The following is a 22,977-nucleotide window of genomic DNA, read 5'->3' as shown; positions in this document are numbered from 1 at the left end:
GTTACTTTTAGCTGTGTTCGAATATACCATGTAAATGGATGTAAAATAATTTTCTAATAATATTCTAAAGTAACATAGATTAAAATCTACTTCTAATATTTCTTACATTTCAATTTTTGTCCCCTCAGAATTAAACCTGGAGCAGCCAAAAATCTCTACTTGTTCACTAGAGGACTCTAGAATCTCAAAGAATACTGTATTTAGAAAACCTGCAGAAGTGATTTTCAATTTAGATCAAACTGCACAAAATTCAAAGCTAGAACAGTCATGGAAGAAAAATCTTTTTGAAAGAGTGCAGGCAAGAGCCCAGGCAATGCAGCAGAAAATCATAGATAAGGAAAATCTGAAGAAGGAACTAGAAAAAAAGGCTGAAGAAAAACTCCCCACGGATAATTTGGCCAAAGAGTGGTTTAATACTGAAAATATGACACTGAACACTCGTGCGTATTTACTCGACAAACTTCTACCCACCTTAGTTCCTGGAATGGAAAAAATGTTAATGCAAGTGGAAAAGAAAAAGCTTTTGGCAGAAGTTGATATTCCAACCAAGTTTGATCCAATTAACCATTTGGGGGAATACTTAATGAGAAACAACCCTAATTACATCAAAGACTCAGGAATGTCTGGTTATCAGAGGGTGATGAGAAATATTGCAGAAGACCTGAAGATAAACGTTCCAAGCACTACTTACAACAGGTACAGTTTGTTGTATTTTCAGTTGATGATCTAGCTCCTTATGTTGAAAAGCAAGTAGAACAATAACATAATCATACAAATAGGACTTAAAGTAACTTTATAGTTCTTCAAAAAGTATTTATTGAGCTACTACTATGTGCTTCACTATTTATGAGGCACTGTGAAGACTAACGAGGTATATTAAGTAAGTTCCTTGTACTGATGAGTTTAGTTATCTCACTAGGATCCCAAGTGTATATTTATTTGTTTATTATTTGTCTTCTTGCATTGGAAAGTAAGCTATATGAGAGGAAGGACTTTTTAAAATTTAACTTTTCAGATAGGTAATATGTTCGCCTGGTTCAAAAGCTGAAACGTATAAAGTGTTATATGTTAAAAACTTTCTCTCCCATTCTTTTCCTCCATCCACGCAGTGCTCCACCTCTGCTATAAATAGCTACTGTTCTTAGTTTTCAATGGATCCTTCCAGAGTTTCTTAGTGCATACATAAGCAAATGCAAATATACATTCTTAATTTTCTTCCTTTTATCCAAAGCATGTGAATGAGTTACAAATATTTTCCTGTTTTTCACCTGTCATTTATCTTGTGTCATGTATAGGATTTTTTATTTCTATGTGGTCAAATTTATTTACTTTTATTTTATGGCTTCTGGGCTTTGAGTCATTGTTACATTTCATTTCAAGATGTTAAAAGAATTGTCCCATGTTTTCTTCTGGAATTATTTTAATTTTAATTTAAAATATTGATCCATTTAGAATTTATCCTAGTGTAAGATTTAAAATATGTATCCAACTTTTTCTTTTCCAAATGGCTACATAGTGAGCCCAATAACAGTTACTGAATAGTCTATATTTGTTCTTTTCTAATCACTACTGTCTATTCTTGTGTGTTTACTTTTCAATATGAACTTTAGGATTCGTTCATCTACCTGAGAAAAAGAAGAGTGGGGGAGAGAGAACACCAAAAGAAACGTTATAGGAATTTTTATTGAAATAAGATTAAATTTATTCATTATCTTAGGGAAAATCAACATCTTTAATAATGACAAGTGTTTCTATATGAGAATGCTTGTCTTTCCATTTGCTCATCTTATTCTGTATCAATCAATGTTGTCTTAAAGTTGTTAGGAATATCATGAAAGAGTTAAAGTATTTAAAGATGCTTTCTTTGCTGAGATTATCAGAATTAGGGTTTCATCTTCCTCTGGCAAAAATCCAAGATCCATATGTCAACACAAGACAGTTTCAGGCATTTATAGAATATTCAGAAATCCTAGGGATGCTTTACAGCAGCACAATGTCTATTGACTTAAAGCTTGGATACCCAGCAATCTTAGCAAAAACAGTCCTGCTTTTAAATTCTCTGAACTATATCACTGTTTGTGTTGTTCTCAATCCATTAGAGAGCTTTGGAGAAGTCCGTTCATTTTAGGAATGAGTTTTCCTTACTTATGCTCAAGAAAAAGGACACATAATATTTTTGTTTGATTTGTCAAGACTTTATCTTCTGGTGATAATGTTAAAGTGTCTGTTTGACTCAACCTGATCTGAAAATTTTTCATCTGCCTACTTCCCTGGACAAAAATGGATTCATCTTTGTTTGGTGTCTAAGTACGATAGATAGAGAAGACACTTCTTACTGATTCGGAACAATTTATATAGTGGTAGCCACTTATCTAAAAAATAAAATATCACTGCCATTTGTAATTTTACATATGCAATATACTTTCATTGCTTTCCCTCAGGGTTCCTGAAAGACAGGTATAGAATTGAAGTGGACTATAATTCTTACATGTAAATTTGCAAAACTGATAAGGAGGGTAGGTTTGTGTCATTTTGTTTTTCTTCATATTTTCTTTTCTTTTAGCATCTTTTCCCTCTGATTCTTGATCCCTCCAATTCTTGAGAATGCATATTCTATGTCACTACTGCCTTATTGTGAATTGATAATGAAAAATATTTGCACTTAAAGTAAGATTACAGGGCTTCCCTGGTGGCGCAGTGGTTGAGAGTCCACCTGCCGATGCAGGGGACACGGGTTTGTGCCCTGGTCCGGGAAGATCCCACATGTCGCGGAGCGGCTGGGCCCGTGAGCCATGGCTGCTGAGCCTACGCGTCCGGAGCCTGTGCTCCGCAACGGGAGAGGTCGCAACAGTGAGAGGCCCGCATACCGGAAAAAAAAAAAAAAAGTAAAATTACAAACTTTTGATAGCTTGATTATGGTGATGGTTACACATATTTATATGTGTTGAAATTTATACAACTATGCACCAAAAAAGGTTAATTTTACTGTATGATATATTTTTTTAAAAGTTAAACATTAAAAAGGAAGTGTAGAGAAAGATTATTAGTGTTAGAATTTTACACTGTTGCAGAGAAGTACACTATTGCACACTATTTTCTATCATATTGCACACTATATTGCATGCCATCTTCTATCATATCTATATTTCCAACACTGAGCGAAGTATTTGGCATGAGTTGGGCCTCAATAAATATTTGTTAGATGAATGAATTAATAACTTAAATTTATTGAGGAGTCTTCACAGTCAATCAGTATTTATGGCATAATTATTCAGTGCTTAATGTTGAGCCATGCCTTATACAAAAAAGAAATACAAAATTTGGTTCTTGTCATGAGGAGCTTATACACTCTAGTTGAAGAAATATGACTAAAACATAGCTAAATTTATCAAAATAGTTGTCCAAATAGCACTCTCCCTACTTCCTACACTTTTATCAACCTGTTCCATCTGGTCTTTTTTCCAGGCTCTCTTCAATAACTGTCACTTACCAATATGACAACATTCTCTCTGCTTCTAGGCCCAGTGGAAAGTTTGCAGTCCTCATCTTACTTGACCTCTTAGCAGTGTTCAATTGTGTTGGCCATTTCCTCCTTGAAATGCTGTTTCCCTTCCTTCCATGATATCATTCTTTACTAGTTTTCCCTCTACCTCTGTTTAATCCTTCTCAGTATCCTTTGCTGGTTCATTCTTTGCTACCTGATCTTCAAATATTAAGGTTCCTTAAGGCATAGTTCTCCTATCACTCCATAATCCATCCCTGAGTGCCCTCATTACAACACATGTAACTATCTATTCAGTATGTGCACTTGGATGTTTCACGAGCATCTCAGTTTCAACAAGTCATTGTCTTAATTGATCATCCATCCAGATTTTTAAGCCAAAACCAGAGGGATCAACCTTGACACTTTCTACTTCCTCATTGATCACTTCCAGTCAATCATTAAGTCCTGCTGATTTTACCTCCTTCTTTCAAATCTATTCATTTCTGACCCTCCCCACTGCTGTCACCCTAGTCTAAGCTACCATCATCTGTCACCTGCAATATTGCAATAGTCTCCTAATTGTTATGTTTACATCCATCTTGCCCTCTTCCACTCTATCATTTACCTGTAACTGAAGTGATTTTTTTAAAGTTTAACGTTTTCATATTTTTCTCCAGTGTGAAACCTTTCAATGGTATCCCTTTATTCTTAGGATAAAAACCAAAATCCTTAACTAGACCTATACAAACTTTCTTGTATGACCTGGTCTCTGACTTTCTTTCTAGCCCGGGCTCCCACCTCTCTCATTCTCACACTCTATACCCCAGGCATATAGGATTTCTTTCAGTTCTTCAAACATACTGTGCTTCTTTCCACTTCAGGATCTTTTCACATGTTGTTACTTCTTTCCCTTCCTCTTTATCTTATCCTCCCAGTCCTTCAGAGTTCAGCTCAAATACCACTTCGTCATGAATTTGGGTTGGGGTCTTCCCTTATAGGCTCTCTCATTGCATCCTGTGTTTCTTCTTCATCGCACTTATCAAAATTGTAATGGTTGTTTCTCCTGCTGTAATGTGAGCAGGAACTACATCTGTCATATTCACCATTGAATCCCCAGCATCTAACACTGTGTTGTGTAAGTAATGCTCAATAAATATTTGTTAAATGAATTAACTGACATATTCTAATCTGGCTTAGAATGATGAAAGTTTTCTTGGTTTTTTTTGATACATAAGATTATTTTGAGATATGTCTTAATTTGGAGTAATTGAGTATTTAATTTTGAAATCTCTATGATTAATCATCTGTACTTAAGTGGGAGGCTATAATAAATGTTCTTCATCATTTTATAAAATTCCAAATAGGTCTAATTATTTAGCTGTTCAAATATCATTGATTAACCAGTAACTTAGATTTTTCTTAAGTCATTGAACCTTATGTCAGGAACTTCATTTCATAATAAGCTGTATATTGAATAAACAGAAGAAAATGGGTTAAGTACAATAACTAAGTAGACACATATCATATATGTATTTTTATAGGAATACTCATCACAGGAATAATGTGGACATGCTCCAAGAATGGCAAGAAGTCCAATTTAGCTCTGTGAAACTAAGACCATCAGAGCTTAAAAACAAACAAACAAATAAAAGCTGAGTTTATTAACTTGCCAGGCAAAGGAATCTACACCAGTGAAGAATTCACTGACTAGTGTGCTGAAGGGGAAAATTCTGGAGTTTTTAAGTGTTAGGAAGGGAGCTTTATAGTGGTTATAACAACTGAAGACGATCACACTGTATATAGGACAGAGTGAGTCCATAGGTTTGTACATGATTGATTAAAACAAGTTCTATTGTTTAGCAGTTGAGAAAGAGTCCTCCCTTAGGTCTAGTAATGGTCTGGTGTACTGGGGTCACTCAAAGTTCATGATCAATTATGCACTTAAGCTGGTTAGAACCAGTTTTTATGAAATACAACATTCAGTTTTGATATAATCTAGGCAAATACTCTGAGTGGAAGATTTTCCATACACAGCTTGAATGGATGGATAGGATTTGGATTGTCACAATTAGGGTAAGGAAGCATTTTTATTTCTTTAATCAGTTAGATTTATACTGTACTTTTCTTTAAAAAAGCTCAAAACAGTTGTTAAGATGGCAAAACTGTTTCGTTAGTTAGCTTTTGCTGCATAACAAAATACCTCAAAACTCAGTGGCTTAAATAAACAATCATTTATTTGCTCATGATTTTGGACTGGGCTCATGGCTCATCTCTGATCCACATGGTATCAGTTGGACTCACTCATACATTGCGGTAAAATGGCAATGATAGTCTTAGTCATTTGTCTATTAGTTGGCTGACTGTTGGTAAAAGCAATGGAGGTAACTGGATCATCATCCAGCAGGCTAGCCAAGGCTTATTTCCAAGGTGGTGGTAGAAGTGCTCTTAAGTTCAATACAAGAGAGCAAACCCCAATGTTTAAGCACTTTTTCTTCCAGTTTTATTGTGATATAATTTATAGCACTTTTCAACTTTCTGCTTCCATCATGTTTGCTAATGACCCATCGGCTAAAGCAAGTCACATGGCCACAGACAGACACAAGAGATGCAGAAATAGACTCCAGCTCATAATGGGAAAAGCTGCAAAGTTACACTGCATACAGACAGACATGCATACAGGAATGGGAAGAATCTGTGATAATTTTTACATTTTACCACACTGCAGGTTTTTTTCTTTCAGGTCTCCTTAAATGTGAATTTATACTTAGAATCTGCTTACAGATTATGGCTACCCTACACTACCCAAAGTTATGAGTTTTGGATGCTATGGAATTCTGTTGATTAATTTAGATATCCTCTTGAGATAATGCAGACCACTAAAGAGAAATTTTATTCAGTCCCTGAATGAGTTACCTAGTAAATTAAAAATCCATCTGGATTATATTTGGAGTCTCATGTGCAGTAGCCCTGAAGCACAAAACTAAGTTTTGTTTCTAAATGTGGGCATTAATAAGAGGGAGGAAATGATGTCTGAACTGAGACCTAAAGGACGTGGAGGATCGAGTCAAACAAAGAGAGGGAGGAAGGCTTTTCAGGCAGATGGAAATAGGACAGAAACTCAATTTTGTTAATCTATGTTGATTAATACACATGAGAATCTGGAGACACCGAGTACTTATTACACAATATCACTTACTTATCTGTTCTGCAGTGGACCCTAAGCTTTATAATGGCAGAATCTATAGTAGGTGCTTGATAAATGTTTGTGTAATGAGTAAATAAGTAACTGACTTAGTGAGTGAGTGTGAATGAGTGAATAATGAGAAAAAGCTAGAAGAAGGACGCAGACACAGAACAGAAAATCATGCAGAAAAGACAGAAGTTGAGGAGAGTGCTGTATAGAGACAGGGGAAAGGGGAGAGGAGGATAGAGAGAGAGGGAGAGAGGGAGAAAGATAAAGCAGCAGGGGGAGAAAGAGTAGGGGAAGAGCAGAAGAAGAGCCAGCCAAGAATAGACTGGGGGTTCTGAGGTAAGTGATGGCGGTTTGGCTAGTTAGTAGTCGCATTAGAGGAACTTAGCACATCCTTTAAAATGCTAATTAATCTTCCAGCAGTTCAGAAACAAGCCCTTCTGCACTATTTAACAACTTGCCTATTTTTATTTTCAAACTTCAAAGTTTATTTTTGAAGGCTTCTTTTCTTAGAGAATTTTGAAGGCCTTATATGGGCATAAAGTAATGATTTAGATTTTAGTTGTTTCTTTTGGATTATTGGAGTTCTCCAGTTTACCAGTTCTTACTGAGAATTCTTTTGCATTTCCAAATCTGTCAGATTGCCCTAGTCTCTCTTCTTTGAAAGATGAAGACCTGACTCAAACATTACTTGAAAATTGTATTTGAAACCAGCAGCTATTTTTATTATTCTGAACCATTTTGGTGTTTCAATCAAAACCAGTTTTGGGGTTTTGAAGTCCTAGTAGGGATGATAAACATAGGAATGACTAAAATCACATTCTTCCCCCATTTTCAACCTGGGTGATGCAACTCTGTCTGAGTACAAGTTAGCTATTATGCTCAGAGGCTGTCAAAAGTATTTGACTCCGGCCGGATAAAAGAAATTGGCAATAAATTTTCCTAGACAGAAATCAGAAGTTTGGTCCAAGGCATCAGAATTACCTGAGATGCTTTTCATAAATGCAGTTTCCAGGCTCCCACCCTAGACTTGGAATTAGAGTCCTTCCAAGATGATTTACGTGTCCAGGGAAAAAAGAGGCCCACCACCTTGAGGCTTTAGTGCGTTCAACCTTGCTTTTATATGTGGCAGGTTCTAGAGCTATTCTTAGTGCTTCTTAAGTACAGTATTTAGTTGAGTAAAATAAGGCCTACCTCTATAAAAAGTCAAATAATAGTAGAAGGCAGCTTATCATTAATGCCAAATTCAGTATGTGCTGGGGGAAGGAGGGATCCCTACAGGCTTGAATGAAGGAAAATTTCATGGAAAAAGACAGATCCAAAGTTTAAATGAGGCTCTGAACTCCTGTATTCTGCCATTTGAACAATCTGAGTCAAATCCAGTGGTCTCAACTTGACATTTCTTCTGTTTCTACATCCTTCAGAGTATCCAAGATGAAGGAGAATATTAAACAGAAACGAGAACAAATAGAATGCATGAACAAAGTCAAAGCCAAGGTGGCCAACACATGGAAACAGGCTCTGCAGGAACAGTTCAATGAGTGGATTCTAGACCCCAAAGGAATGATTCCTATGATAGTGGTAAGGAAGAGGGTATCTGTGAAGGGTAGGTGGAATGGGTGATAAGAGGGTGATTGCTAGATACTGAGCAGAGTGCTAGAAACCTCCCTCTAAATTTTTGGTCCTGCTGATGTAAGTCTAGCCCATGAAAGTCAATTTCTTCAATTTTCTCTTGAACATTAAAAAGAAAATTCTAGGTAGATTTCCAAAATATTGACTCTGGCTGAATTTCACAAACTCTTCCTTACAGACAGACATAGCTTTCGTTTGTTTTTTGTATGTGTGTGACTAATTACTTCTGTGGACTAAAAGACCATATCCTTTTTTGGGGGGGAGACCGTGCCACACGGCTTGTGGGATTTTAGTCCCCTGACCAGGGATCAAACCCAGGCCCTCGGCAGTGAGAGCACAGAGTCCTAACCACCAGACCGCCAAGGAATTCCCTAAGAGACCATGTCTTTAGCTCTGAAAAATAACTGTACTCTAAGAGTTATATATGTTCTCTTAGGTGTATATAGATGTGAGAATAATTATTGCTTAGATACAATACCAAGCATATTTCCAGTTGCTAAAAATAGACCAAGGAAGACAAGCCACAGACTGGAAGAAAATATTTGCAAAAGACATACCTGATAAAGAACAGTAATATACAAATAACTCTTAAAATCAACAATAGGAAAACAAATAACAGATTTTAGAACGGGCAAAAGACCTGAACAGACACTTCACCAAAGATATACAGGTGACAAATAAGCATATGAAAATGTGTTCCACATATGTCATCAGGGAAATGCAAATTAGAACAGCAGTGAGATACCACTACACACCTATCAGAATGGCCAAAATCCAGAACATTGACAACACCAAATGCTAGCAAAGATGTGCACCAACAGAAACTCTCATTCATTGTTGGTAAAATAAAAAAAGGTGTGGTCACTTTGGAATACAGTTTGGCAGTCTCTTATAAAACTAAACACACTCTTACCATACAATCAAGCCATGGTAGATGGTCCTTTGTATTTACCCAAAGGAGTTGAAAATTTATGTCCACACAAAAGCCTACACATGGATGTTTACAGCATAATTGACAAAACTTGGAAGCAACCAAGATGTCCTTCAGTGGGTGAATAATAAATAAATGTGGTACATCCAGATAGTGAAATATTATTCTGTGCTAAAAAGAAATGAGCTATCAAGCCATGAAAAGACATGGAAGAACCTTAAATGAATATTACTAAGTGAAAGAAGCCAATCTGAAAAGGCTATATACTGTATGATTCTAACTCTATGACTTTCCAGAAAAGGTAAAATTATGGAGGCGGTAAAAAGATCATTGGTTTCCAGGAGTGAGGAGGGGAAATAAGGATGAATAGGCAGAGCACAGAGGAGTTTTAGGGTGGTGAAGCAATTCTGTACAATACCATAATAATGGATACATGTCATCATATAATTTTCAAAACCCATAGAATGTATAACACTAATGTAAACTATGGACTTTGGGTTATGAGTTTCCAGTGTAGGTTCATTGATGGTAACAAATATACCATTGTGATGGGGGATGTTGGTAGTGGAGGAAAGCTATGTATGTGGTGGTCGGGGGCAGGAAGTCTATGGAAACTCTCTGTACTTTCTGGTCAATTTTTCTGTGAACCTAAAACTTCCCTGAAAAATAAAGTCTTATTTTTAAAAAATGGACCAAGGAACTTCCCTGGTGGCACAGTGGTTAAGGATCTGCCTGCCAATGCAGGGGACGTGGGTTTGAGCCCTGGTTCAGGAAGATCCCACATGCTGTGGAGCAACTAAGCCCATGCGCCACAGCTACTGAGCCTGCACTCTAGAGCCTGTGAGCCACAACTGCTGAGCCCACGTGCCACAACTACTGAAGCTCTTGCACCTAGAGCCCGTGCTCCACAACAAGAGAAGCCACCGCAATGAGAAGCCTGCGCGCCACAACGAAGACCCAATGCAGCCAAAAATAAATTATAAAAATAAAAATAATAAATAAAAATAAAAAAATAAAAAATGGACCAAGAAGAGCTCAGAAATTTTGTTTTTAGTCATTGAAGACTGAAGAATTATAGAGGATTCTTTGGATTGCCAAACTGGTTGCCAAATTTGCCTTAGCTCCGTCATGCCCAATGTCTGAGTGTTGTTAGAAATTTCCTTAGAGGGGGCAAATGGGATCTGCTCAGCATCCTAGTTCTCACACAAAAAGGTTGAAAATCAGTGAGGAAATATATGCAAAAGCATTTTATATACTTTGAAATCTGCTATAAACTAAATGTTAATTATTACTATTTCTGTCCCTGGGTTAGAAGAATTACCTAGGACTTAAATTAAAAGACTACAGATGGCTTTTAGTCTAAAATACTTAATATATGCTAATTGAAAAGTAGTATATGGTCTCTTTTCTTTGATTTGCAGATTCAGAATGTCCTTCATGAATTTTTTCAAAATCCAAATTTCCAGCTTGGTAAGCCTGCCTGTTACTGCAGTGTTTATATTTTTCTCTGTCCTTTTTTTTGAGGGTGGAGGGATGCTGAATAAAGATGAAGAGTCATGTAGTCAAGCTCTTTTGCTCTTTTCAGTTGGAGAATGTAGAAAAGCAGAGATGCAATCAGTGATTTTTAATTCTTTCAGTCAAGTGCCCCATTTTATTACAACTATTTTGTAATAACCCTTTATTATCCTATCAAATTCCTAGAAAATATTGCTTACATACACAGAATTTTAAAAGAAAGATATAATGTCATAACTGTGATATGAAGGAGAAATACAAGTAAAGACATAAGAAAATTAAATTGTGCTGTATTTCAATATATAAATGCTTAGTTACAACTTCGCTAAAAGTCATATGGAATAGTCAGACATTTGTACCTATTTATAATGAATGTTTAGACATAAGAAAAGTAAAATTATATCCAATCAGTCATACTCTTTGTATCTGGCATTTTGAAATAAGAGCAAAATGAATGGATTTTTATATACATGTAGAATCCTCGGGCTTCTCTGGTGGCGCAGTGGTTGAGAGTCTGCCTGCTGATGCAGGTGACACGGGTTCATGTCCCAGTCCGGGAAGATACCACATGCCGCGGAGCGGCTGGGCCCCTGAGCCATGGCTGCTGAGCTTGCGCGTCTGGAGCCTATGCTCCGCAACGGGAGAGGCCACAACAGTGAGAGGCCCGTGTACCACAAAAAAAAAAAAAAAAAACTTTTTATGTACCAGCCCATAATAGGCAGGAAGAGTTATTCTTAGAAGTAGGAGAGGAAACCAGTGTATTAATTCTTTTATCATGAGCTTTCATACAATTTATGTGTCCTAGTAAGGTCAATAAGGATCATGTAATTGTCATATCAAATAGAGGTTTAAAAAAGTCTTTATTTCAAGTTTTGCTGTTTATATTTTTGTATTATTTGAATCTTTTACCAAAAGAATATATTCATATTTATTTAATTTTTAAAATATTAAAGACAAAATTAAGTATTTAAAAGGAAAGTTTGTGGAAGTGTTGTGTTTTAGGACCTTCTGGCATAAATGCTAGCATAAACCAACACAGATATTTTTGCGGTCTTTTATACTATTGATGAGCCTATTTATTTCTGCTTTATCTTGACATGGTCATTAAAAATGTAGGCATGTTCTTTAGTGTTTGAGTTGCTTAGTTAAATAGAAGTCAGGAAAAATAATAATTTTGTAGTAATTGGAATGTTACCCAACTATATATCATTTACTCTATTATAAATATTGATGGACATTAAGAATTTTATGTTCTTTTGGAGTACTATGATATGAATATAAAATACGAATGTATCACAACCAAACTATCAAATAACCTTTGTTCCATAATTAAAAGCATGCTGCCAACAATTGGATATTGCTGACTCAATGGAACCAAGACTGAACAAAATGGAATTTATAGAAGTAAGTTACATTATTCATTATTTGAATCAAATTATTTTGCCAGTTTCAGTTGTCTTTTGGTGGATGTCACACATACATTAACTTAAATGAAAGCATAAAAACTTATTTTATCGATTCTAAGATATACACTTTAAAATATTTTAACCCCTCTGAAGTTAGGTTACATCTTATAATCAAAGGCATGTTGCAACTTCTTTCAGTCAGTGGTACTCATGATGTGTGTGAAAAACTTCCACTGACACCTTCGGGTAGGGCCAAGAAAAACCAGCTTGTTCTATTCAGTGAAATCTGGTTCTACAAATAATAATGAGGTTTCAAACTTACAAAGCATTTCCTATGGGCCAGGTGCTGTCCAAAGCTATCCATATATTAACTCAGGTAATCTCAGCAATCCTTATTCCTACTTTTATAGATGAAGACACTAAGGTACAGAAAAGGTAAGTAACTTGTACAAGGTCTCAAAATTAGTGGAGCTAGGGAAATTTGTATTCAGGCAGTTTGGCTTAGAAGTCTACATAAAATTACACCTGAGAAAGTATGATTCTACTGTAGTGGAATAAGCAAAAGAAGCAATTTAATAGTACCAGGGTCCTAAGTCTTCTATAGCCTGCTTTTATATTTTTTCATGTCTCTCCTCTAATTCCCCTTGTTTTTCTCTGAGTCCCAGAGTCAAGGTAACTTTCTCCTCCTCTCTTATACCCTGGCTCCATGGAAGGTGATGACTATGCACTATATACAATTTCAAGGTTCTATATGAAGGATTTCTGGAATCCTTGAAATGATTATCATACAGATAAGTATTTGTCAATCATGTCTCAATTATGTTCTGTTTTCTTAGATTCTGTATTTGTCTATTTGGCATCCATTAGTCACAGGGCCAAACTAATGGCCAAAGTTGTTTATATGTCCTCCGTGATCCAGAGCACATACTCTAAACCACCTCCTTATTTAAATCTCACTCACCAAACCAATATTTCCCCTGCACTAAATCAACCCAGGGCCAGATAGATACCAGATAACTAGGGACTGCCCCTGTACCCCAAGGCCTGCTGAGATTATTCAAGCTAGCCAATCCTAAACTGTTTACTCTGCCCTACCTTGCCTTTCCTGAGGAAATCCCAAAAACGGCTCTGGCCTAGGCTTTCCACTTACTCCTGCTTCTGCCTCCAGACCCAAACCTGGTGCTCCCTCTGTGGCTTTGCATGGCATGACATGCTCCCTTCTCTTGGAAACTGTAAATAATAAAAAAAATCTTCTGTCAGTGACATTAGCTTCCCCATGCCAACACTCAGCCATCTCCATAAACTATTGGATTGGCCAAAAACTTCTTTCGAGTTTTTCCATAACCCAAATGAACTTTTTGGCCAACCCAATAAAATCTTGTGAGCGCAAATGAGAAAAGTTACTCAAAGAAAAATATGCAGAAGAATAAACTATAGTATTTAAATGGTTTAGAAAAAGTCAAGGCTTTATCACTTTAATGTAGTAATAAATGTAACTTAAATATCTTTGCAAGACACTGATTCTAGATGCTACTTGCCTTTTTGTCTTATACTAGTTTCCCTAAAATGGGGCAATTTAGAAAATTTTCTTATTTTTTAAAATATATAAGTAATACTATATGAATTTTATGGTATGTGAATTATATCTCAGTAAGAAAGTAATATTCAGTTTAGAAAATTAAAAATATAAAGAAGAAAAAATTTTTAATCCATAATTCATTTTAATGGAAACATTATAATATAATTATTATAATTTATTTAATCATTTATTTATTGTTGGACATTTCTCATTATTCACTATAAATATGATGATTAACATCTGCATATAAACTTTTGTTTACAGCTTGATGTGGACTGAATTATGCCCCCTGCAAATTCACATGTTGCATTCCTAACCTTCCCAATGTGATTTTTTTTTAGGAGATAGGGCTAACAGAGGTAATTAAGGTTAAATGAAGTCATAAAGGTGGAGTTCGAATCCGATAGGATTGATGACCTTATAAGAAGAGAAAGAGAGAGACCTCTCTCTCTTTCTACATGCATGCACTAAGGAAAGGCCATGTGAAGACATAGCAAGAAGGCAGCCATTTGACACCCAAGAAGAGAGCCTTCACCAGACACCAACCCTGTTGGCACCTTGATTTTGGACTTATCAGCCTGCAGAACTGTGAGTAAATACATTTCTGCTGTTTAAGCCGCCCAGTCTGTGGTACTTTGTCATGGCAGCCCGAGCTAAGACACAGTAATTTCCTTAGAATAGGTTCCCAGAAAGAATTACTAGGTCAAAGAATAAACATTGGAAGGATCTGGGTATCTATTGTCAAACTGTGCTTTTGATTATACTGATTTGTTCTCCCATTAGCAATATGTGAGAGCTTTCGAAGCACCATATTCTCACCAATAGTGGGCATTATTGCATATAAGAAATCTCTGCAATTTAATGGCATTTTGTTTTTTAACTTTTATCTTTTTGATTACTAATGAGGTTAAATATTTTTCTGTGCAATTAAAATTTTTTTCTTCTGTGAATTATCTGTTCACATCCTTTGCCCATCTTACCTATTGATGTTTATTTTTTCTTATGGAATTGTAAATGCTCTTTATGTACTAAAGACATTACCGTTTATGCTGTAAATTGCATGTATTTTTCAAGTTTTTCCAATTGTTTAAAAAATTTTAATGTGTTTTCTAACTTCCAAAAACTTTTTTTTTTTTTGTGGTACACGGGCCTCTCACTGCTGTGGCCTTTCCTGCTGCAGAGCACAGGCTCTGGATGCGCAGGCCCAGCGGCCACAGCTCACGGGCACAGCCGCTCCGCGGCATGTGGGATCTTCCCAGACCAGGGCACGAACCCGTGTCCCCTGCATTGGCAGGCGGACTCTCAACCACTGTGCCACCAGGGAAGCCCTAATTTCCTGGACTTTTTGAACTCCATGAATTCCCTTTGTTTTGGTAAAGAATTTCCTAATAATCTGTTTCAAGAGAAGTCTGAGAGATAAGTATGTCTAAATTTTTCTTGGTACATTTTAAGGCAGAGATTACCTTGAGTTGTCAAAAAGTGCCCATAATTTTTTTTGATAATAGTCCCACAAATGGCTGTATGCCCCTCTCCAAAAAAAGTTTCTGTAGGTTGATTGGTTGTTTGGAACTTGAAACCCATTTTCCAAATAGAAGTAATATTTTATATAGTGGTCGGGGTCCTTGTTTTCAAAGTTCCTGAAATGGAGTTCTTAATAATCATTAAGTAACTATTTCTGTGGGGGAAAGTGCTACCTGAAGAAGAGGGCAGGGCTTCCCTGGTGGCACAGTGGTTGAGAGTCCGCCTGCCAATGCAGGGGACACGGGTTCGTGCCCCGGTCCGGGAAGATCCCATATGCTGTGGAGCGGCTGGGCCCATGAGCCATGGCCGCTGAGCCTGCGCGTCCGGAGCCTGTGCTCCGCAACGGGAGAGGCCACAGCAGTGAGAGGCCCGCGTACTGCAAAAAAAAAAAAAAAAAAAAAGAAGAGGGCATCACCATGCACTACCAGGGAAAGGAACTTCCTTATTTCTAATCCATTGGTGATGACTATATACGATACCTTTAGTATAACAAGGTTCATGGAGTAAAGGGTAAGGATGGCCTCAGGTAGAAGAGAGCCTCCGAAGACCCCACAGTGAGGAACTGAAGGAGGCTGTCCTCTTATCAATGCAGATCATCCTTTCCCACCTCTGGGGGGTCCAGAGATTGACACACTTCTATTTCTACTGATACTAGCAATCGGCCCTTGACTGATGGATGTTCTTTCCCTGATGCAGTTTCACAGTTAGTCCCCTAAACCAGGGGTCCCTAACCCCCAGGCCGCACAGCAGGAGGTGAGAGTCCAGAGAGCCAGCGAAGCTTCATCTGCCGCTCCACATCGCTTGTATTACCGCCTGAACCAACCTCCCTCCAACCCCCCGCCATGGAAAAATTGTCTTCCACAAAACCGGTCTCTGGTGCCAAAAAGGTTGGGGACTGCTGCAACTGTTGCCTCAAAGTAATACAAAGTATAGATTTCTCAGACAAGAGTGAATCCTTTTAAAGAACTATTCTCTAGGGGTATGTGGCCTACTTATCAGTTCTGCTCACTCTAGGCACCAGAATCTTGACTCAGATTGTCATTTGTGTTCACCATTCCCAGTTATTTGTAACAAACGTTTAGGTGTTCTTTATCTTGTAATTATCTAAATACAACAGAAGTATAAAGAATGGGTGAATGCATACCACAGAATAATAACTCTCTATATAGTTTGCTTTATGTTTGTCCCAGTGGATTGGAGATGAAAAGATGCCACAGACACAATGCCTGCAAAGTTTCGTTTACAGATACTTACAGAGAAAGTTTGTTATATAAAGCAGGATACAACACAGCATGCTTCCAGAGGATCCCTCGAGTTCCCCACAGGGATTAGACTATTGGCATGAATCAGAGTAGAGGGTTTCAAACCATCCTGGTTTGCCTGGGACTGAGGGATTTCTCAGTATATGGGACTTTCAGTGCTTAACCAGGAAAGTTCCAGGCAAAGTGAATCAGTTGGTCACCCTAATTGAGGAGCTTACTTTGCTTACTTTGCTTTTCTTTTTCCTTATCTCCCACCTGATCATTGTGGATGATCTCCACGTATCTACCTGCTCACCAAGGACAAGTGAAAACAACCCAACACCTTCCTGTTTACTGTGGAACTGGCTAAGGTTGAGGGTCAGTTTCCCAGCAGCATCCTTCAGTAGACATAGGCTTCAAGCAGTCTGAGGTCTACACCTGAATTATAAAATGGGCTTAAGAATAATTATATACAAAACTGCAATTTACTATACAGTGGGATTCAGATGTTAAGTTTTGATTCTGCCACACTGAGGAACCAGTGTATCCCTTGGCCAGGTGTAAATAAGAGCCAGGCCTCTGCCTAGACTCTCTTTTATGGGATTCTTTGTTCTTGCTCCAAAGTGGTCTGCTTTGAGATGGTCACTTCCTTATGCTCAGTTGTTTTATATCAATCAGACAGTCTGAGGCCTTCAAACTGACACAGCTCAAAGTTTAAACTTTAAATAGAGAGGCTTCATCAGCTGTACCCAAAGATTATACTTTAACATATTCTACTAAGTCCAGGCTGTGCATTTTCCTTGAGATGGTATGCATCTGAGTGGCTTTCTATTCTCTCTAGTTCAACTGTATTTTGTAATTTTTGTTTGTTTTGTTTTGCTCATTTTGTTTTCCATGTGCTTTGAGCTATGGCAGAGAAGGACAGAAGATGGAAGAATGATGGCTTTGGGAGAGGTAGAGGCAGCAATATGTTGTGAAACTACCTGAGGAAACCTTAGGAGGAAACAAGGGAATTTTAAGCCAGGGAAATGGGAGAGCCTATGGTAAACTATCCTCCAAGTTGGTGTGTGTCTTCCCAGGTGGCCTTCAACTGTAAGAAACACACAACTCAAGGAACTGTCTGATCAGCAATTCCTTATTTTTTGTATTAGTTTGCTAGGGCTGCCATAACAAAGTACCATAGACTGGGTGACTTAAACATCAGAAATTTAATTTCTCAGTTCTGGAAGCTAGAAGTCCAAGACAAGAAATTGGCAGGGTTGATTTCTTCTGAGAGTCTCTCTCTCCTTGGCTCGTAGATGGCCATCTTCTCCTTGTACCGTCACGTGGTCTTCCCCTCTGTACATGTTCAAATTTCGTCTTTTAAAAAAAATTTTTTTTGGCTGCACCGTGCGGCTTGCAGGATCTTAGTTCCCTGACCAGGGATCGAAACTGTGCCCCCTGCAGTGGAAGTGGGGAGTCTTAAACAGTGGGCTTCCCGCCAGGGAAGTCCCAAAATTTCCTCTTTTTTTAAGGGTACTAGTCAGATGAGGGCCAACCCTAGTCACCTCATTTTAATTTAATTACCTCTTTAAAGATCCTATCTCAACATACAGTCACATTCTGAGGTCCTGGGGGTTAGGCCTTCAACATATGAATTTTGGGGGCACACCACTAAACCCATAACGTTGCCTAAGCCACCTTTCACCAGTATGGGTTAGACTGTGTGTTTCAGTCTGTCACTTTTAGTATTATTGGATATGAAATGAGGCCTTTGTTCAATTCATTTGTTAAGCAAAGTTTTTAAAGATCAGAACATTTTTCTGCTTTGTTGAATATATAATTAGCATTAATTGTTTTTAAAAGTTCCCTGTCTGAGACTGGAAAGCTAATTTGCAGCCCAAATGCTATATGAACATATCACTTCTTCAATGATAGATAGCAAATATACTATGTGTATTTCAATATTCTATAGTTCTTGCTTGCAGACATTTCTGAAAACGTTATTTACTACCAAGGCTTCCAAACACAATTTGGAAGTTAATACCTAACATAAATAGTCTCCAAACATAGTTTTCTTCCTACTGCTCTCAGATCACCTACTTCATCAATCTTCCAGTATGTCTATAATTAAATAAGTGTGAATCCCAAGGCTGTAGAATCTAACAGTAGCTACCAACCTGTTAAGTGTGACATTTACTGCATTCTCAACATTTTGATTTTCCTGTCAGAAAGGAAAATCTTAGAATTCATTATGTTGGGATCCAGCACACACAGACAACTTAATTAAGTACAGTTTTAATGTTTAACAGCTCACAAAGTGATTAAACTGAAGGATATTAGTAGTTAATCATATTCTTAAATTCATCTAAGCAATTATTTCAGGACTTATGGATATTAATTGACTCATTCCTTGGGAGGATGTGAAAACACAAAAGCTACCATATGTTTTCATTTTTTCTGTTTTTACAGGAGATACTGGCAAACTGCTATAATTGTTCTATTTGGAATTTGATTTGTAGTTCAGTTGGCATCTGGTTGTCTTTCATGTCATATAGCCCATGCTTACGGAATATGCTCACTCAGAAAAGCCATAGGCTATAAATCTAGAATGTTAAAGTGTCTCTTGGAGAAACAGTTAAACTAATTCTTGATTTAATAGCATTCCCACAGCCAGAAAATTCATATGGCTTTGAGGTCAATTCCCAAAAGCTTAATACAAAACAAGATGAATCTTTTCATGAATCAGTAATTTTTATTTCAGCATTAGAGCACTGAGCCACAATATTGCCAGAAAATGTCAATTATTTGGAAATTCTACCTTATCAGTAATTTAGAAAAGTACCTACTATTCAAGCAAAAAGTCATTAAGGATTGAACAATAGGATCTTAGAATACTGGTATACTTAGGACCAGTTGCCTTAGACCATCTAATTCAAACTTAAGTGAGTTTGAGCATAAGAATCACCCAGAGGGCTTCTAAAAACAGATTCTAGTTCTCACTCCAGAGTTTCTGATTCAGTAGGTTTGGAGTAGCGTCCCCAAATTTGCATTTCTAACAAGCTCTCAAGGGACCACACTTTGAGAACCCCTGATCTCATTGAGTTTTTCCTTCTAAGATACGTATGTCAGCTGAGAGGACTTTTATTTTATAAAGAAAACCTTCTTGATCAATTTCTTACCTAGTTCAAAAGGAGACAAGAGCGATGGCTGCAGAGAACTTATTGCATGAAATACCTATACTCTGTACATATACAGGGTCCTCTCCATGACCCAGTGAGATAGCGACTGTGATAGCTATTAGGGAACAAATTAAGGAACTGGGAAGTCCAGCGACTCATCCCAGGTTACTCAACCAGTAAATATGGGAACTGGGATTTGACCCCAGACAAAATGTGAGGTCTTAACCGGTATACTATTCTGCTTCCCAAGTAACAGAAAAGAATTAATTATGCTCACTAATCCATCAAGAATAATGACAATTAGGTTGTTTAGGCAGTTAAGGAAATGAAATATTTAGAAAAGCTCCTTTGCTCTGTTTAAATTTTCCTCTTTTGATCTCTAAGCCAGTTGAATGATGGTTTATGATTCATTAGCATGGATTCAAGTCTAATATTTCTCTTACATAATACATCCTAAATTTGCCTATATGATATTAATGAGGAAGTGAAATATCGACTATAATCTTCATTTCAAAGATTATGTCAATGAAATATGCCAACAAAATGTTCCATTTCAAACAAACTGTATTAGTTGTTATTCTTTAATTGTAAGAAACAGGAACCAACCTGAGCTAACGTAGCTGAAAATGCAATGTGCAGAAAGCAAGGGCAGGAATTTGTTCTGGCTTCAGGAAGAGACTGGAATAGGGAGTTGGAGAACATCAAGACTCTCTTCTCTCTGCTTTTTGTTTCATCTGTCTCTGTGTACAGACTTCTTCTGCATCCTTAGTTCACATGGAGAAATCTGGCCTCCCAACAAATCTTAAGTTTACATTCACAGGTCCAGCCCCTCTCAGAGATCAATTGGCCATTCCCCAGTCCTAATTCTCAATTCGCAGTATAGAGAATCTGAATGAGTTTGTTTAGGATAAGTATCCTCCCATGGCCTAATCATTTCTAGCTATGGAAGCAGGGTCATTCAGTACAAATTTGACTGCCACTGTGCTTGGGGCAGAGGAAGAAATCATTGACTTGTGAGGTAGGCTAACACCTAAAGAGGAGTTCACTCAGAAACTCTTCTAGTGGTTGATACACTGCTCTCTATCACAAGATACTTACAGTCACGTGTAGATCAAGATTGTAATGTTCCTGACCTATCAAATTAGCAGAAATGTGGAAAGCAATACACACTGATGATGAGGCTGAAGAGAAACAGCCACTCATTCATTAGTGGTGGGAGTGCAAAAGGGTACAAGCCTGACGTCAAAACCTACCAAAAGTACAGATGCGTTTACCTTCTAAGCAAGCAATCCCACTTCTGGGAATCTATTCAACAGGGCTCAAGAGGAATAGCCCAAGAGCACAGGTGTTTTCAGATTCTAGACTTTCAAAAGAAAAAACAAATCATGGACAAAGGATACTTTATTGCAAAATCAGAAGATAAAAAAAACCACCCACTCTCCCCATCCCTTCACTCCAATAATTAAATGTAGCCAGTCTTGGAGCACACATGCTCTTATATCCCCTACATCAAAAGAAAAACTACATTCAATTTTTAGAGCTATTCATTTATAGGCCACATTTTATGACTGCTGCTATTTCATACTGTGAGGTTAAAACTGCTCCCATATAAGACTGATGTGATCTAGAGGGAAATTGTTCCAAAAATATCTAGTCCCGCTTGTATATGGTGTTGGGGACTGTATTGATCACCTCTCTCTGCAGCATAACCTTGTATAATAACACTAACAAGAAAATACTTTATCTAAGTGACAAGCAAATGATATGGAAAAAATTGCAGTCAATAATTTCATGCACATCAACTGAATCCTTGGAAAAAATCCAAGTAAAGAGCACGGTTTTAAATCAATCATTTATCCTCTTTTTCTCCACAGTTCATCTATTCTCACATTGCAGGCTTTAAAAGTGAAATGTTTGAGGAGCTCCTTAAGCACCTTTGCCACTGTGCAGATGAATTCAGGGAGGTTATAAAAACTGACATGCGGAGACAGATGTTTGCTGAACTCTTCTTACATTGTGACCATGGGAAGGTAAGGTAAGACCCTTAAAACAGTGCTTCTCAGACTATTTGTTATGAAGGACCCGTTTTTAGGTTGTTGTTGTTGGTGGTGATGTTTTTAATATCCAACCTGTTGTGGACTGATGAAAATGGATTACTAGGAGGGAAAAAGGACATACAAAATACAATTCACGTTTTATTATCAGATTCAAATCTGATTTATTATCATTTACTTTCTCAAGTTGCTATAACATTCTAGATGTTATTCTCAATTTCTGCCTTTCTCATCACAGATTACCGCTCGAGTGGCACTGTATTTCATGATTTATAACTTGTCCCTAAGTTTCTTTCCCATTCTTAAGAACAGGTTGCTTAGAATTGTTTTTGCTTACTCTCTTTGCTGGTGGCTTCCGATAGAAAAGAGCTGCTGGGAATAGAAAGCCTACCACATTTTATTCTGCTTCTTAAAAACAAGAAACATTTATATCATAAAGTATTTCTAGAAATAGGATTTGGGAAGGCATTAGTGTGCCAGGATACCAAATGGATTTGCAAAAATAGATACAAACTTTACTGAAATATATTTGTTTATGAACTTTATATTTATTTGTTTGTATCCCCATGTTACTGAAAAGATTTAAGGAAGCTTATAAGAATAGATAAAATACAACAGAATAACATAGATTAAAAGTAGGGTGAAAGAAGAAAAAAATAAGAGGCAGGATACTAAGTGAAGCTGGGAACAAAGCCCAAAATGCATACCAGAATGACCTAAATATTTGCTCTGGTTGTCTACAGGTCTGAATCTAATCTTCCTAGCAGTGAATGTGAAAGGGAAACATGACGAAACACACTACTGACAATGCTTTTAAGATAAATATAAACTGGAGCTAAGAAGAAGTGCAAAAATTTGGGATAAAAAGTATAGTCAGGAGTTTCTTCTGGAAGTACCCATTAAAGGGGCCCTAAGTGATGAAGTGAACATCTTTATGCTGGACGTACAATAAGTGAAAAAATGACTTTATTAGAACAGTTTCTTTCCTTTTTTTTTTTTTTTCTTGCGGTACACGGGCCTCTCACTGTTGTGGCCTCTCCCGTTGCGGAGCACAGGCTCCGGATGCGCAGGCTCAGCGGCCATGGCTCACGGGCCCAGCCGCTCCGCGGCATGTGGGATCCTCCCGGACCAGGGCACGAACCTGTGTCCACTGCAAAGGCAGGCGGACTCCCAACCACTGCGCCACCAGGGAAGCCCTTTTTTTTTTTAATTAATTAATTTATTTATTTATGGCTGCGTTGGGTCTTCGTTGCTGTGCGCGGA

At 37.4% G+C, this 22,977-nt stretch overlaps 1 protein-coding gene across 8 annotated transcripts in view; it reads left to right on the top strand.

Annotated features, from left to right (window-relative positions):
* Positions 1-22,977, top strand: part of EFCAB5 (EF-hand calcium binding domain 5) — a 114,145-nt gene that overhangs the window by 35,372 nt on the left and 55,796 nt on the right. For all 8 annotated transcript variants that reach the window (XM_067715338.1, XM_067715344.1, XM_067715341.1 and 5 more), the window contains exons 5-9: positions 129-696; positions 8,099-8,255; positions 10,659-10,707; positions 12,089-12,156; positions 21,535-21,690. In XM_067715338.1, the coding sequence (XP_067571439.1) occupies positions 129-696; positions 8,099-8,255; positions 10,659-10,707; positions 12,089-12,156; positions 21,535-21,690 (998 nt within the window). The remainder of the gene's footprint in view (positions 1-128; positions 697-8,098; positions 8,256-10,658; positions 10,708-12,088; positions 12,157-21,534; positions 21,691-22,977) is intronic.

The sequence above is a fragment of the Pseudorca crassidens genome, chromosome 19, assembly GCF_039906515.1.
Source record: "Pseudorca crassidens isolate mPseCra1 chromosome 19, mPseCra1.hap1, whole genome shotgun sequence".
NCBI lineage: Eukaryota > Metazoa > Chordata > Mammalia > Artiodactyla > Delphinidae > Pseudorca > Pseudorca crassidens.
Note: the sequence above shows the minus strand (reverse complement) of the source record. Positions and strands in the feature narration are given on the sequence as shown.